The 15,555-nt window shown below is 37.9% G+C and overlaps 1 protein-coding gene across 2 annotated transcripts in view; it reads right to left on the reverse strand.

Moving 5' to 3' along the window:
- The window catches only part of LOC122796630 (leukocyte elastase inhibitor-like), a 238,703-nt gene that overhangs the window by 149,743 nt on the left and 73,405 nt on the right, over positions 1 to 15,555 (reverse strand). For both annotated transcript variants that reach the window (XM_044065254.1, XM_044065252.1), the window contains exon 3: positions 4,222 to 4,359. In XM_044065254.1, the coding sequence (XP_043921189.1) occupies positions 4,222 to 4,359 (138 nt within the window). The remainder of the gene's footprint in view (positions 1 to 4,221; positions 4,360 to 15,555) is intronic.

Consider the following 15,555-nt stretch of genomic DNA (forward strand, 5'->3'; position numbering starts at 1 on the left):
GTTTTTGTCTGTAGTATACACTTACTGCTAATGTAATTATACTAATGTTTCAACCTTATACTTATTGTCAATGTTATTATGCTTCAGTGCATGGGATGTGGCTGAAAAGGGTCTTTAGACCAGTCTACTGACCTGGTTGCCAGACAATAGTATAAACAAAATAAAAATAAACTCTGAAGGACAGTAGCAGAAATCCTGTTGGGGGTACAGAGTCCGTTGTGTCAAAAGGGAAAGGGTAATAGATCTTACTAAATCAAAGATCAATCTCATATGGGCAGAACTGTTGTTTCTAATTAAAAAGACTGAGGATACAAAGAAAGCAGCAAAGTGTGTATGTGTATACCGGTGCAAATATGTGCTTGTGCATATGTATGTGTGCATGTCCGTGCATGTGCATGTGTAGGGTCTATATTAAATCAGCAAACACTTAAAAAAGTGAATGCCGATTTATTGACCCCATGTAAGTGAAAGCTTACAATCCCAAACACCTGGAAGAGCGATTTTTTCCCCAGAGAAAAAAATTGCTGTTCCACAAAAAAAAATAAATAAATAAAAACTTCAAAACATTACACAAACTGACTGAGGATACAAAGAAAGCAGCAAGGTGTGTATGTGTATACATGTCCAAATATGTGCTTGTGCATATGTATGTGTGCTTGTGTGCATGTGCATGCTTGTGCATGTGTAGGGTCTATATTAAATCAGCGAACACTTAAAAAAGTGAGCGCTGATTTATTGACCCCATGTAAGTGAAAGGTTGCAATCCTGAACATTCGGAAGAGTGATTTTTTTTTCCTAGGGAAAGAAATCGCTGTTCCACAGAAAAAATAAAAAAATAAAAACTTCAAAACATTACATAAAGTGGGGGCTTCGCCCCCCCACACCCCCCCTACTTAAATATACCAACTCCAAGATCGCACTATAGTGATGAAAATGGCAAAGGAACGGAGGTGGCCAAGCGATTTCTTTCCCAGGAAAAGAAATTGCTTATATGCCGTTTCACTATTTTGCTGTTTTGTGCTTTCAAGTTCGATCAAGATGCATTCGAAGGATTGCGTCTTCGATTATACAATAGGAACCCGCATGTGTATGCAGAGGGGATAGACAGTAGCACAGAGATGGTAACACAGTCTTTCTCAAGGTGACTTTCGGAGAAGACCTGAAACCTTTTTGGGTGAACCACTTAATTTGTTGAACTATTTCAAAACCTTTGAAGGTTCAGTTCACAAATTTTGCAAGTGTGAGCCTATACAAATTTACAAAACTGTAAGAGACAACGAGAACAGAATAACAAACTGTCAAAGCAAAGATGCAAACAATAACGGTGATAATGGATGCTAAAACAGAAAAGTAAGGTGAAAATTTTAGTATGGTAACTCAGGTTTCAAAACTAGGATTAGGCCTTCTTTTTATCTTGTAACTGGAGCTGCAGAGCATTAGAAGGAAATCTGTAAGTCTGGAGGAAGAGACAGTAGAAAGGCAGATGACACTTAGCCAGAACTGCAAAAGTCTAGTGAGGCAATAACAACCTAGTGTGCTTATTTCAGATTATTTAAATAGACAAACAATGGATGAAGACAGTGTGGAGTACTGAGTGATACAGGAAGGCATACAGAGAGACATTAACAGAAAAAAGAAATAGGTTATTGTAACCCATGCCTGGATGTGGATAATGCTGGCTTTATCCAATGCTGCTTTGCCCTTATGGCCAAACAAAGCCAACCGTGGGTAAAGCAGCATTACCCACACCCAGCCATGGGTTACTGCTACTATACAATGACATTATTTAATTAAAAAGTTACTTACTTTTCTTAAATAATGTCCTTGTATAATGGCACAATGGTGGTGTTCTGCATTTTTCTTCAGTATTATGGGGTTTTCTTGATGTAGTGCACATGCGTATGGGACTTACATTCCTACACTTACACAGTACAGTGCTGTGGAAAGGAAGCAACTGAGAAAGGAAGATCTCCATTGCTTTTTTGTTGGTTTGTTTTTAATAAAAAAATAAATCCAAAGACTTCAAACATATGAGAGAAAAGAGACAGAGAAAATATAAGGATAATCAGATACGTTTCTGTGGTTTTGCATAACATACCTGATTAACCTTGTATTTTCTCTGTCCCATCTCTCTCGTTCTTTTGAAGTCTCTGGATTCCTAAGTTTATTATTTTTTTTTTTTAAATTTAAGAAAACTAGAATTTCCGTAGCATACATTAATAGAAGAAAGTCTGAGCAACCAGACTTTTTCCTGTTGGTATATGCTCAATTTACAACAGACAGTCTGGTTGGGTTGACCAATCAGCGTGCTCGTTTTAAAATGCTAATGGTCAGTCATTGTATAATCCTGCTTTGTACAGACAGCTGAAACCTATCTGGAATGCTGTATGTAATTCTAGAATCAGTTTATCCACAGAATAGAGTCAATCCAAATTAAGGTTTATTTTATTTATATTTGTTTGCCGGCATAGTGCACTGATCGATATTGACCAAATTCAGGCTCATCCCATGTGAAACACAAAATATTTTTCAAACAAAAAATACAGAAATGTAAGCAATGACAGAGACTAATTACATAGAAAAAACTGTGTATATACATTCTAGTGAACAAGCATAGCGCAATGTACAATCAAGCAGAGAGTAATGTACAATGTATACATTAGTTTGTAAAGTGGGTCATACTTCAACAAATCTTGACAGAGGAGAAGAGAAGAGAACCAGAAAGGAGGTAGGTTAGGTGATATGTCCTGTGTTGAAGCAGGAGTATTTGGTTTGGATGAAGAAGTGCTTTTAGAGTTGCATTCGGAATTTGGAATAATGGTTGATTTCTTTAATGTTGCTGGGGAGAGTTTGCCAAAAAGAGTAGGTGCCTGAGAGGATAAAGCATGTGCAGTGCTTTGGAGTTTGGTTCCAGGGCTAATGAGAGTTGTTGTGTCTTGTGTCTTGTGGGTAGTGTCTTGGGTTGTATGAGGAGTTTCTTTTCATGAAGTCGATCTGCAAGGGGAGTGACGAATGTTATTAAAAGGTTACTAAAATGATTTGATGCCTATGTTATAAGCCAAACGAAGAAAGACCAAAAGATGGAAAAGGGAAGAAGAGACATAAAAGAAACAGGTCAGTGTCTTACACTCCTCTACAAAGTCCAACAGGGCATCACTGTTTTGAAAATGCATGAAAATTAGCAGGCAGAATATAATCAGTGGAGAGCAGGGAGATGATAGACAGAACAGGAGCAACACAAGGAAATATTTTTTTCATAGGCAGTGGTGGGTGCATTTAAACCCCTGCTTGAGAAGATGGTGAGTTCAAAAGTTGACAAAAGCAGGGGAGTGATAAAATGCAACCCTAATAATGTCCATGAAATTTCAAGAGAGTTGATTATATGCAGTCAACAGTTTACCCAAAAAAGAAGGGGTATGGTCCAAGGGAACATGCAAACAAACATTATTTGACATGTAACTCTCATTTTCTTTAGCACTTTAAACCACTCAGCAATTACTGAAAATTTTGAAGTGGGCACTTTTATTCTGAAAACAAAATCATAATTACCTATGTATAAAACTAATTAAAAATAAAATATATTTAATTAAATCATTGTGTTGGCTTATTTCTTAACCTTCACATTTGCACCAGCCAGTTCTTTGGCCTAGAAGGATAACGCTCCGACTGTGTAACAGGCTACCCGAGTTTGACTAGTGGCTCAGGTGTCTGTAGGAGCTGGCTAGAGGAGATGGGAGTGACCAGTCTCTCTGCTGGCTCACTCACCTGGGAGCACTGTGTGTTCACATACTGGAGTTCTGAGCCAGCCAAGCTCACTCTACCACAGTGCATTTACACCAAGGGCAAACTAGAGTGTGGAAGCAAGCTTCCCCTCAGGAGACAGCAACTGTGGGCTCGGAGGAGTCACTGGTAGAAGGAGGATCTTCTACTGGGAGAGGATAGGCCAAGCTCAGGGAACCAGCAAGCTCTCCCACTCCCTACACCCTGATTCTTACCAGGGAATGGGGGTGTTCGATGGCAGAAACAAACAGCCATAGGGCTCATCCCTAACTCACGAATACCCAGCTCCTATTCCAAAGCAACAAAGGAGTTAATTGGGCAAAGGTAGAGAAGACATCAGGTAAGGTCCTAAAGGAAATAAAACAAGAAAAAAAAATTCTCATTTGCTGTAAACCTGACTGCCACAGAAAAGAAAAAAAAAGTTTATTCATATTAACAAACCTGAAGAAAATCATACTTTTTCTCTCCATACAGGCGATTGGCCAGTTTTAGCTCATATGAACTGCTTGGATTGTTGATTTCAGTATTCAGTGCCTGGAAGCTGGCATGCACATCTCCAACAGTGTCAAAATGTAGAGTCTGCAGAACATCAACAAAGTACAGTTAAATAACTAACAGAATTTAAGTGGTCATAAAAACAGCAGTTGATGCTAAAACGTACACCGCATCATTTGGCATGACATGTATTTCATAAAGAGCAATTTTATCAAAGTGTGGTTACTTCAAAACCATGGACATGTGTAACCTGGAAATTTCTTTCTTTATTTCCATCATAAATTATATTTAGCAATAAGATATGCATTCGGTGACAAAAGAGGAAAATGCCCAAGCTAAATACAAACAGATCTATAATTCATAAGTAAAGTACACGCGTAGCAATTGTTTATATAATTTTTTACATTTTTATATGTTTTGCTCTAAAGTAAAAACATATCAGATGCTCAGGTATAATGCTTAAACAAGACTGATTGCCACAACAAAGTCATAGTTACAGTTATTAACTTCTTAGGGATAATTCTACATTGTCCTGTGCTCTGGAGCACGGAATCATAAGTACACTTGTGTTAGACATTCTGAAGTGCAAACACTAAAAGGTGAGTCGAGTTCCTACATATTCATTCTGAGACTCTGCAGTATCACAGAGATTTCCTTCAGTTCCAAGATAGAGTAGTCCTGGAGCTAGTGTGTATAAGTACAGGGATATGTGGGTACAGCCCCCCAACACACACCACAGAGTGCATGAGAGCAAAGCTTCTTTGCAAAAATTATTAGTGTTCCAGTGAGTTCTGGCTTGTGATGCTTTATTTCATACTTAACTTTACATATTTACACTTCTGAGTTTCAACCTACATCTTTTGAACTTTAACCATGCAGACATAGGGTCCTGTTCCAAAAGACTTTTTCTCAGTGTTAGTGACCACTTACACTGAGAACAAGTGTTTTGGAATCTGGTCATCTGTGCAAGCCTGTTTATAAATAGGCCATACACCAAAGTAAGTCACTTACACGGAGAGCAAGTTCTTTGGAGTCTGTCCCAAGATCTCTCTATACAAGCCATGACACATGTTTTTATCCCAGCTTCTTACAAGTAAAACTGTAATGCAAATGTAAGTCAGGCAGATAAAGTGGCACTGCTCAGTAAAACACTAATCACCCAGTACCTAGTTTAAACCAGTCTAGTGACGCATGCCTGCACCATCCAGGGCTCATCCAGTGGCCTTCAGTAGTGAAATGTCAGCTGAATTGGCTAGTGCATATCCATTAGTCAGTTGGCAGACTGTTTAATAGGGAAGCACCATACAGCACTAAGATCTTCACTCCATAACAAGCACTATTCTAAGATACCCAACAAGCAAGAAATATATTTCACTTTGTTTTACCACAAATATCATTTGCTGCACTATTTTAATATATCATGTTTAGTGACTTTTTGCACTATTTAATGATTAAGCAACACACAATTACAAGGCCTGGATAGTTTTACTTTTGTGCAAGCATTTAGAGTAATGTATACTCATCCATCTACCTGCTTAACTGAATAAAGTACTGGAAACTTCAACAAGGTGTCTTTATTCTTCACACAGGGAGGGTATCAGAGAGAGAGAAAGTCTCCTAGATCTGCTAGCTTAAGTGATTTTATCTGGACTAATCCTTTATACTCTTGTTTCTTACTTCCGCATGGAGTATTTCCTGCAAACAGCCCTGTCCCTCGCACCACCCAGGGTGCTCCTTAAGTCCTCCCACTCACAGGAGATCTTAACACGACCAAACCCCTTCACTCAAAACTACAAAAGTTGTACATGATCTGTATAAAGACTATGTAAAATTAAGGCCAGAAGTGCTTAAAATGTAAAGTCTTGCAGAAAGAAGCCATAAGGAGAGCATGATAAAAATAAAGCCCCTGAAAGCTATACGTACCTCAGTCCTGACATTTCATAACTTTCTATTTTGTAAAGAGGCAAGAATGAGCTACCTGTTAGCTAAGAACCTATAGCAATTCAGCAAGTTTTGTGTGAATTCTGCATGTGTTTTCTGTGTCCATACTGGATTTTCTCAGGTGTTTTCCTTTCAAATCTCAAAGACATGGTGTAAATGCATTAGAGGTCCTCCAAACTGGCCATTGGAGTATGTGTTGTATAAAAGTGAGTGGGTGAGTGAGTGGGTGGGTGAGTGGGTGAGTGGGTGAAAACATCCTACAATGGGCTGGCTCCAAGGGCCATGATATAGTCTAGCACCCTAGTAACCCTGAAATGGATTAAGCAGGCTATCAAAGAATAAAGGAATAAAGGAATAAAAAAACACGTATAATGTGTTAAATTAAGCTATTTCCAGGCAACAGCATGTTCTTATTTAAACAAACTGACTCTGTTCTGTCCTTACTCAAAGTGCATAGCTGAAGTTATTTTGTAATCAGGGATAGTATATAAACTGAGTGACACTCTTCATTATCATGTTTATTTTGTGTGCCTCTTTATTGGTACTTTGCTTATATAACATTGTGAAACACATGCCACAGTGAGAAAATGTCATAGTTTGAAATTGCAAAGTAGAAGGCTCATGGAAAACATAAAGTATTATTTCACATAAAGTGTGGTATTATGCAGTAGATTCTAAATTGTCTTCCACATGGCTGCAACACTAAAGATGATCTCTGAGGGTTCCATGGCAGTTCACTGAAGCACATATAATCAAAAAGCAACACATTATCAAGAAAAGTGTTAGACTTCCTTTTCAAAAGTTCATATTTTTCTGTAGAAGAACTTTCCACCATATATCTATATGCAGATATCTTTGCTTTGTAAACTACCAAATTTGATAAGTCTGAGGAAACTGCACTTTAGGACAAGAGCAAATCCCAACAACAGTAACCTATTTCTAATGAATACCCATTTTGAGCAACTATGCATTACTGAGCCATTGGTTGTTGCTCAACTTGTACACTCTTAAGCTCGGTGTCATACAGAAACTCTAACAAAAAAAGCAGTATTGATTTAAATCTTCCCCACCTGACAAGAAAATTATAAAGTTTACAGGAAATAACTTCTAATAGAATTTTTACTTATAAGTACAGCTGTGGTCAGCAATTCACTGGTAAACAAAAAAAAAAAACAAACAGTCATAAGTCAGATATAAGAATGTCTCATAGCTTAAGTGACAAAACCTGTTCTTGGTAATTCTTTCTTTGACATTATATTATTTATATAGCCATTCATCCATCCACTTATTTTCTGATTACTTGCTTTATTATTCACAAGAATGCAGATAGTACACCCTATCCCAGCAGCCAAAGGACGCAAGATTTCAAAGCCTATTCTAGAAACGGTGATGGTCTATTACATCAAATACACCCACACATGCACAAACACACACACACACACACACACACACACACACACACACACACACACACACAGACAGGCTCACACACACTAAGTGCACATGTATGAGCAATTTAAAAAATGACAATTCACCTTTTGCATGTCTTTGGAAAGTGTGAGGAAACTGGACCACCCACAGAAAATCCAATATAATGGCAATGAAAATTTATCTGATCAAGTGTCTGCTTTAGCTTTCAACAATATCACAACTGGTTCATATGTATTAGCTTGCCTCAATTAATTAATAAATATAAGTGAAACAAAAGCTTCTTCATCAGATGCACAAGAAAGAAAAACTATAATATGAAGCCAGTATCTTATTACTGTACCAGCAATCAGAATAACTATAACAAAAGGAAATGCCATTAAAAAAAGAACTGAATGGAATCATATCAGACTACATGAATTATTTGAGAACAGAAAATGGACTACAGCCTTCAAAATGTATAAGCACTGCCATTGTTCCTTAAAAAAGTATTTTGTGGCCTACAGAAAGAGCCTTTTGGTCCTTACTATTAATACTGGCACATATAATACAATATTCCAGGAATATAAGTGTTAAATTCATGTAACAACAGGACAAACAACTTACTCTTCAAACAGTATAGATGAAGAAATAACACAACGTGATGTCTGAGAAGGGTTAGTAATGAGTACACCATTAGCCTTCTACAGCAGAGGATGAAAGTGTGAACTCTTATTAAGGCAGTGAGCAAAAAGTAAATTACCTCTCTAACGCCTAGTAAAACTTTAAGTATTTGGAACACTCTGAAGACTTCTAAGAACATAGGAACATGTGTTGTGTGAACTGGTTGCAGCTGTTAACAGACTGTGGCTACAGCAGATCAGCCTCACTGATCCGTCACCGGATCATTGACATGATTCTGCATGTCCACACAAAGCCAAATGCCACTGCACAGTATAGGGTGGTCATGGGGGGAGGCCCACCATCACAGATAACCTTTACCAACATTGATGAGATCCCAGTGCCCCTGTCTGGGGAGAGTGAAAGGACACTGGTAGCCAGTGGAGGCCTAGATATGGAAGCTGAACTGGATGTGCTATCCAATATTTTTGTCCAGAATGCACCAGTCTGGTATTTCGTTTTGTCAGTAACATGCCACAATGGCATACTACAGACATGAGCTCACAGATTTTGAATATCACCATATCTCCCTTGCAGGAACATCTGAGAGTCAGGCACAAAAGCATTACAACATAAGGTACATTTGCTTACTATCACTGCATAGACAGTTATCTTTACTGTTGTTGCAGCAATAGGAAGTGGGATTGTCAAATATTAGCAGCGTGTGCATGTTTTTTTCTGTCTGCTTTCTTTTGTGTTATAGTCATTGGCTCATCTATTGTGGAACAGAGCATATGCCAGTGCACCATCAGAGCCTGACAACAATGGTGGCCTAAAACTAGCACAGTCTGAGGGCACAGTGCCACTGGTGACAAAGATCATTTCCTGTAACACAGCTTTATTGCCTGTGGAGTCCACCCCCATTTCTCCATTGCCTGTGGAACTATAGGTCATGCTCTGCACCCCTACAAAGGGAGCACCCTCATCCCCAGCTCATGCATTCAAGCATCAGCAGTGGGCAATGACATCACCACAGAGCACAGGGAAAGCCATCAGAAGAAGCAGACCAGTGGCAATCAATGCCATGGCTGGTAGTCTTTGTCCAAACTAGATGTCACAACAGATGTCCAGGGCAGTTATCCAGTACAGCCCAATGCCACCACCATGGCATATATGATGGGTGTAATGCATGACCTTCATGCTGAGATATGGTAAGGTATGCAATACATGGCTCAACTGATTGGGATGTTTGACAGGCACCTGGGTGCCTCCTCTGTCTCTATGAGGCCGCTTACCTCTATATGTCAGGGCCAACACAATTCCTGTGACCACCATTTATCTACCATAACTGTGGGTATACACCACAAGACATGAAGGTCAAGGTCATGTATTGTTAGCTACTCCACTTCATCTAACTGTGACTACTCCACTTCACCTAATAGCGGTTGACTTGCCCACACAGACATAGCCTATGTGGAAGGTCATACACATGAAATATTCATGTTGCTGTGGTCATAAAGTTTGCCTTTGTTCTTGCTGTACAATGTTTGTGCCTATGACATTCATCAGAGGGTACACACCACCTGCCCAGGGATGTTCACAGTCTGCATTGTTCCCAGCTGTGGTCACACACCACCTATCACAACCACATACACATAATGCAACAACATTAACAGGAACTGTCTCCCTTGGAAACCATACTGAGCAAGTAGCCCCTATATCTGGACACCTACCCCTTGAGGAAGCACCCACTCAACAGCACAGCACACCCAACTCCCGCAATCACCCAGGCAAGTCACACACTGTCTTTCATATTCCATGATTCCTCCTTACACCAATGTACCCATTGCTAATCCAGCTCATTATGCCTCTCCCACCTGAGCAAACTATGACAGCTGTGTCCTGCCATTAGTGTTATGTTACATTACTTACCAGTAATGTCTGATGCACAGTATGGCCAGTCAATGTTCTGTAGAGCATAGCTCGGGGGCAGTATGATGTGCATTACTTTTAATCCTTGTTCTGTCCATTCTGCTCCATAGTTATGGATCAGATACACCTGCTTGCCTTGCATGATCTTGTCTTGCAACTGGTTTCTCTAATGGCTCCTTAACTGGAACCACCTCCTCCTATTCTTCTTCTGCTGTCTCCAGTGTCTCTGATCCTCTGATGACTATCCTCTGCTGTAGCTGTCTATGTACCACCATGTCATACAATTGCACAGATCTCTGTAGTATGCTGCAGCATGCCATTGGAGGTATCTGGGCAACATAAGCTCATCTGTTCTGTGGGTCTATGACAATGCAGAGTTACATGTCATCTCACCTTTGCTCTGCTTTGCATATTGGTACTGTGAGCCATGACTCCAGGATATGCAACATCATTGGATCATAGGTACTTACTAGGCTGTTGTTCTGTAAGGATCTTATGAAGCCTAGCCTTTCATTCCCAGGGTAGTTTTTTTAGCTCTTACATTTTGTTTATTAATAACATAGAGGTAGGGAACAGCTCCAGACTCACTGACTCCACACAGCAAATGCTTTGAGACAATGAGCTTGGATGCAGAGCACACCTGGAAGTGACTTGCGATTTGGATGTCTTGTCATATTAAGAGAAAGGAAGACAGTAACATTAATAATAATTCCACTGTGTTTTGAATGGAAGACAGCATTAGGGATGTAACCAGTCAGTAAGCATGTTTTGCAGCATGAGTTCAGCAATAAGGCCCTATTATGAAATGCATCTTATACCATCTGAATAGTCTATTTAAAAGCAGTTAAAGTATTTTAGTACAAAATCAAAATACTCTATGTTATCCAAGATGGCTACATGTGCTGCGGTGGTGGTGCTGCAGTAGCGTTGTCGCCTCACAGTAAGACGTTGTCCTGTTCGATTCTCAGCTAAAGCGTCTTCTGTGTGGAGACCTGCATGAATGGGCGTACCTTCGTTGAAGGTTGTACGTCAGGGCTGGCAACTCGGTACATAAAAATCTACTGCCAATCATTAGCAAACCGGAGTTCTGCTGTGGCGGCCCTTAACTGGGAAAAGCCGAAAGATACAACATCCAAGATGTCTACATACTGATCAGCACCTTAAATTTGGTTCTCCCAGTGAGAAAAACCGGAGTTCCGCTGTGGCGGCCCTTAACTGGGAAAAGCCGAAAGATACAACATCCAAGATGTCTACATACTGATCAGCACCTTAAATTTGGTTCTCCCAGTGAGAAAAAAATTAACTGAGAAACAACAGACAATGATATTGTCAACTTGAGTAAAATTCAGTTACTGCCTAGTAAGTACACTGCCTGGATGAGAGCAAAGAAGAAATGTATGCAGCCTAAAAGAAAATCAAAAAGAAAAGGTCTAGACAAAACACTGAGCAGAATCCTGCCTCTGTTCAGCAAAAAGCAGCTCAAGCTCCACCTTTGGTACAAGAGATGACTACCAGTAATTTAGGGGAAAAATAAGTAAAATGTGCTTAGAACTGATTAAAATAAATGAAACATCAAAGGAGTATATCAACTCATACAACAAAAGGCTGGAAAAAAGCTAGACAGCTACTTAGATGAACTGGTAAAACTGCAAAAATCAGAAGTCAAAATGCAAAAAAAAAGCCTAGTTAAGTATGACGCTACTCAAGAAGAGCTGTTTCAAAAAATGGGACTTTCTGTTCTACTAAACAAACAGGAAGGAACAGACTGTGCTAATTTTATGAAAGTGCAAATAAATAACTGGACAGGAAGCCAAATATATAACCGAATCTGATCCACAGTTTCCAAAACATTGTATATCAAATGCCTTGCCTGAGTTTTTACTTGTGAATTGTTTAGATTTGAGTATGTGTTTACAGAAGGAGCAGTTACAGAAGGAGCAGTGTCCATGTGGTTATATATTTGGCTACCTGCAATTGCTCATCTTTTTATACAGGACAAACATCACGCCCCCTATGGATTCACATGTCAGAACATTACAGTGACATCCGAAACAAACGGTTGACTAATGCCTTATATAAACACCAAATTATTCATCCCACTGCCCATTTTTCCTTTACAGTGATTGACAGGATACAGGGAGATCAGTCTAACAAACTAGGCTGGCATTCTATCTTAAATAATAAGGAAAAATACTGGATTGTTAAACTAGGAGGCTTGTTTTCACCAGGTTTAAATGACCACTTATAATGTGGGTGCATTTTATATTGTGTTAATTGAACTACAGGAAATGACACAATAGGAAGTATGGATGCATTTGTATATAAACACATGGTTTTGTTAGCATCTCTGTTCACTGAGGAAGGCTAGTGTGCCGAAACCGGTATGTTGCTATTTTATTAATAAACATATTCTGCAAACAACACCTGGTGCTGGCCTTTTTTGTTTTGACCTTGAATGCTTTTTGGCTGCTTGCACCAGCCGTACGTGCAAGGGTTTTTGTATATGTATTTATATTCCACCAAAAACTACTATTATTGACCCTAAGAAAATTATGGGAGAAATAATTAGCTTTTAGCAGGGGAATACTAATTATAGAAGGAGAGTGAAACTTGATTTGCAACAGTAAGGATGTGTCTGGGGACCTAGAAGGGAAGATAGTGCAAAAGAAGGTAGGTTTCTGAAGAAATTTATGAAAATATTTGGTATAGAAGTGAAATCAGTAGTAGTACCTCAGAGAGAATTTGCATATTATTTCCCAAGGTACAATAACTCGCCTAGATAAGACAGAAATTAGATTTCACTGAATAATGTACATTCAATTGAAAGCTTCAACACACATCCAATAACTATTTCAGATCATGCGCCAGTAACAACTAAGATAAAAATGCAGGGTGATGAAGTAAAAATGAGACAATTTCTCCACCTACTTGTTAAAAAGGAGGAATTTAAGGAATAGGTAGTGAAAATTATTTGAGGGTTATTAGGTAAGATAGAAATTTCTTCAGTAGTTATAGCTAGTGAGTAGGATAAGATGAAAGTGGGATTAAAAAAAAGAGTAGAAATTAAAAAAAAGAGATATGGCTAAAAAGTAACAAGAATTACTTAGAGGGGCTGAAAAAGGTTAGAGTATTGCAGAATAAGGGGGATCTAATAGAACAAGTAGAGGAACTAATGCAGAGTGCAAAAGATAAAATAAGGGAGTATTTGGATAATATGCACGAGTTTAAAAAGATTGCTGTTAAGCAACTGTTTTTGAAAAGAACTCCAGAGCACATAAACTTTTAGCCCAACTATTTAAGCAGCATAAAGTATAAAGGGTTGTTACTAAGCTTAGGGAGCCTATAACAAGAACAATAACCAGTGGTCCTAGAGTTATTTCAGATATTTCAGAATTTAAAATTTGTGTAAAGCAGAGGAATGTCGAAATCAAGAAAAAGTACAAATGGAAATAGTTATGGAATGCTTAGGTATGTCAAGGTTAGAGGCTCAATAATTAACAGTTAAGATATGAAATGAGATTAAAAAGGGTGATGCATGATCAATCTGCAGTCTCAAGTAATAGATGTTATTCCTGTTGAAGTTTGGAAGCAAAGAGGTAAGAAAGTGATAAAGCCAAACAAAAGAATAATAATCCAATAATAAAAACCACGATACTAGTGAATCTAAAATGTCCAAAAAAGTTTATTATAAATACACTCTAGCACCTTGGACACTATGCCTTTTTCAGAGTTAAAATACAGCTTCACTAAAACACACTTATATACACATAAAGCAAGAGTAAATTTTCAATTAATATCACTGTTTAGTCCCTCAGGAACCAATGTTCCACATTTAAGTATAAAAACTGCTTTTTTATAAAGTAATTGATTTTTCAAGGACATAGCTAAATTAATTTTACTTTCTCTAAAATACTACCTGTTAGGCAGCTACCATCACCATGATTATATAAATGACAATGTGCTGCCAGGGGGCTCTCTACTTTTTTATGTTTGATATCTCTTAAATGTTCTTGTAACCTAAGCTGAAAAGTTCTTTTTGTTTCCCCCACATAAAACAAATTGCAGTCACATTTTAAAATGTATGCAACACCTTCTATATTACAACTATATGTTTCTTTTGGACTAAATAAAATATGATTAATATAGGAAAAAGCTTGTGCAGTATACATACAAGCAGAGCAAGGTCCACAAGATATTAGCCCTAAATTAGAGGGTTGTATCATTTGTAAGTGAGAAGGTAATACAAAATGGCGATGTACAATCATGTCCTTTATACGTCTGCCTCTTTTAAAAGACACAATAGGCCTAATTGGCAAGAGTTTGCAAAGATCTTTATCCTGTAATAAAAAATTCCAATAATGCATAACAATATCTACCACTCTATCAGTAAATACACTATAAGTTCTTACAAAAAACATTTTTTAAGATGCATTGCCCACAGTTCTGTTTGATCTAAGAAATTACCTAGTATTTTTTCTGTTAGAATGTATACTGGTACCACATTGTCCTGAAAACAATCAGTTTATAGCTTTGTGAACAAGTTTAACATCTCACAAATTATAGACAATTCATGTAAAAGAGCATCATTGTCATTGGATAATCTACTAATACATAACATTTCATTATAGGGTAAAGCCTTAAATCAAGGTGGGATGACAGCTTCTCCCATCTAAACAGTGGTTAATATCACATTTTCGATGAACATTTGTTTAATCAAACTACCATGTTGATCCCACAATTCCACATCCAAGAAAAAAAAACTTGGACCCTACTTGTAAACCATCAAAAGCCAGCCCAAACCTATTTTCATGCAACTGGTGAACAAACAGTGCTACCTCATCTTGTACCCCATCAAACAAAAAGATAAGGTCATCTATAAATCTGTAATATTTAATAACATTGCTGAAAAAATGGCATTTTATATTGATGCTCAGTTTCAAAAATCCCCATAAATAAATTGGCATACATTGGGCAAAAGAAGCCCCCACGGCTGTTTCTTTAATTTCATGGAATATTTGTTTGTAAGACAAAAATATACTAGGTTAATTAAATAATATGATAGTGGACTATCCTTTAAGAAATATCTAAGGGCTTCTGTACCTAACTTATGTTTAATATTTGTGTATAAATATTCCCACATTATATAAAAAATAATTATTGGCAGATACTTTAGGGCAGCCAGGAGGATCTGTCTGACTCATGTATTTTGGGCAAGTAATAAAAACTCACCATTGTGCAACCTTCTGTCAAAAATGTATTATGCAAATCATTCTTAGACATGTAACCCAGTCTATAACCTCATTGCATCAAACTCTGAAAATTAATAGGAGCTTCTTCATTTCAGACCAACTAACTTCTCTATACATCTCATTGTTATGT

This window comes from Protopterus annectens, chromosome 3.part0 (genome assembly GCF_019279795.1).
Source record: "Protopterus annectens isolate FY-2018-M chromosome 3.part0, PAN1.0, whole genome shotgun sequence".
Lineage (NCBI taxonomy): Eukaryota > Metazoa > Chordata > Ceratodontiformes > Protopteridae > Protopterus > Protopterus annectens.